The sequence below is a fragment of the Arachis ipaensis genome, chromosome B09 (genome assembly GCF_000816755.2).
Source record: "Arachis ipaensis cultivar K30076 chromosome B09, Araip1.1, whole genome shotgun sequence".
In the NCBI taxonomy this organism is placed as follows: Eukaryota; Viridiplantae; Streptophyta; class Magnoliopsida; order Fabales; family Fabaceae; genus Arachis; species Arachis ipaensis.
This window is the reverse complement of record NC_029793.2, coordinates 18,781,968-18,783,104: the sequence shown is the minus strand read 5'-3', so window position 1 is coordinate 18,783,104 and position 1,137 is coordinate 18,781,968. Positions and strand designations below refer to the sequence as shown.

At 40.3% G+C, this 1,137-nt stretch overlaps 1 protein-coding gene across 1 annotated transcript in view; it reads left to right on the top strand.

The window, feature by feature from the left end:
• Window positions 291-1,137, top strand: part of LOC107618379 — a 17,903-nt gene continuing 17,056 nt past the window's right edge. The window contains exon 1 of the mRNA XM_016320425.2: window positions 291-936. Within this exon, the coding sequence (XP_016175911.1) occupies window positions 562-936 (375 nt within the window). The 5' untranslated portion in view covers window positions 291-561. The remainder of the gene's footprint in view (window positions 937-1,137) is intronic.

The window sequence follows — 1,137 nt, the reverse complement described above, 5'->3', positions numbered from 1 at the left end:
GTAAAGACTAAAGAGTTAATGATTTTACTTTTAAAACTTTTCAAACAAGCGTTAACGAATTAACAAATGTGGACTAATTATGTACACAATATGAGTAAAGACTAAAGAGTAAAAGAGTTAATGATTTTACTCTTAAATAATTGTTTATTTAAAACAATAAAATGTATATGTACTTATGTAGACATAAATTATATTATATCATCAATATAATGGGAGAAATTATTGAAATGGAGATGTATTTTGTATTTGAGAATTGGGACCCTTAAAAATAATTTCTTGATTTATGTAAATGTGACTTAAATTAGTAGAGGTAAAGTCGCAAGGACTTTGAGGTTCTAACAGGTTGGGCCTATTTCGAGCTACCTCTTCCTCTTGCTCACTTTTCTCATCTTTTTCTTCCGCTTTCTTCATCAACTGTTATTCAAAACCCTTCACTTTCATCTTCCTATTAATGCGTCATTCCACATCCTTCCAAAATTCTCCAATCTTCTTCTTCTCTCTCTAATCTTCTTTCTAAAAGCACTCGCCGGAAATTCATCTCCGGCATCATCGGCGGCGGTCATGGCCAACCAGTTCTCCAGCTCCGTTGATTTCGGACTCAGGCTCTCCAGGCGCATATACTACGGCCAAGGTTCGGCGCCGGTACCGGCGATGTCGAGATCGCCGGAGGAATACCTACCGACGGCGCCGATGTGCTACGCCGTGATATCGGATCCGGATACGGTGGATAACCCGGACATCCGGAGCTACCAACCGTACGTGCACGGGAAGTGTGACCCGCCGGCGCTAATACCGCTGCAGCTTCTAGGAGTCACCATGGAGGTCGATTGTAGCTTGGACACGGCGTTTGTAACCGTCAATGCACGGTGGCGCGTGCATTGCGTGTTGGGAAGTAGCACGTGCGATTGCCGCCTCGCGATACCGATGGGAGAGCAGGTAAATGTTAATATGTTATATATACAATGGCTGATATCTTTGGCAATAGCTTTAGAGGAAAATCATTTACTAATTCTAGTTTTCTTGTGTTTATTGATGAACTATGGGGTGATTTTTGAAGGAAAGTGGTTTCTTCTCCGTAAACTTGCATTTGGAAATAAGTAATTTTTTTATTTTATAATAGAAAAAAATCCTTCTGAT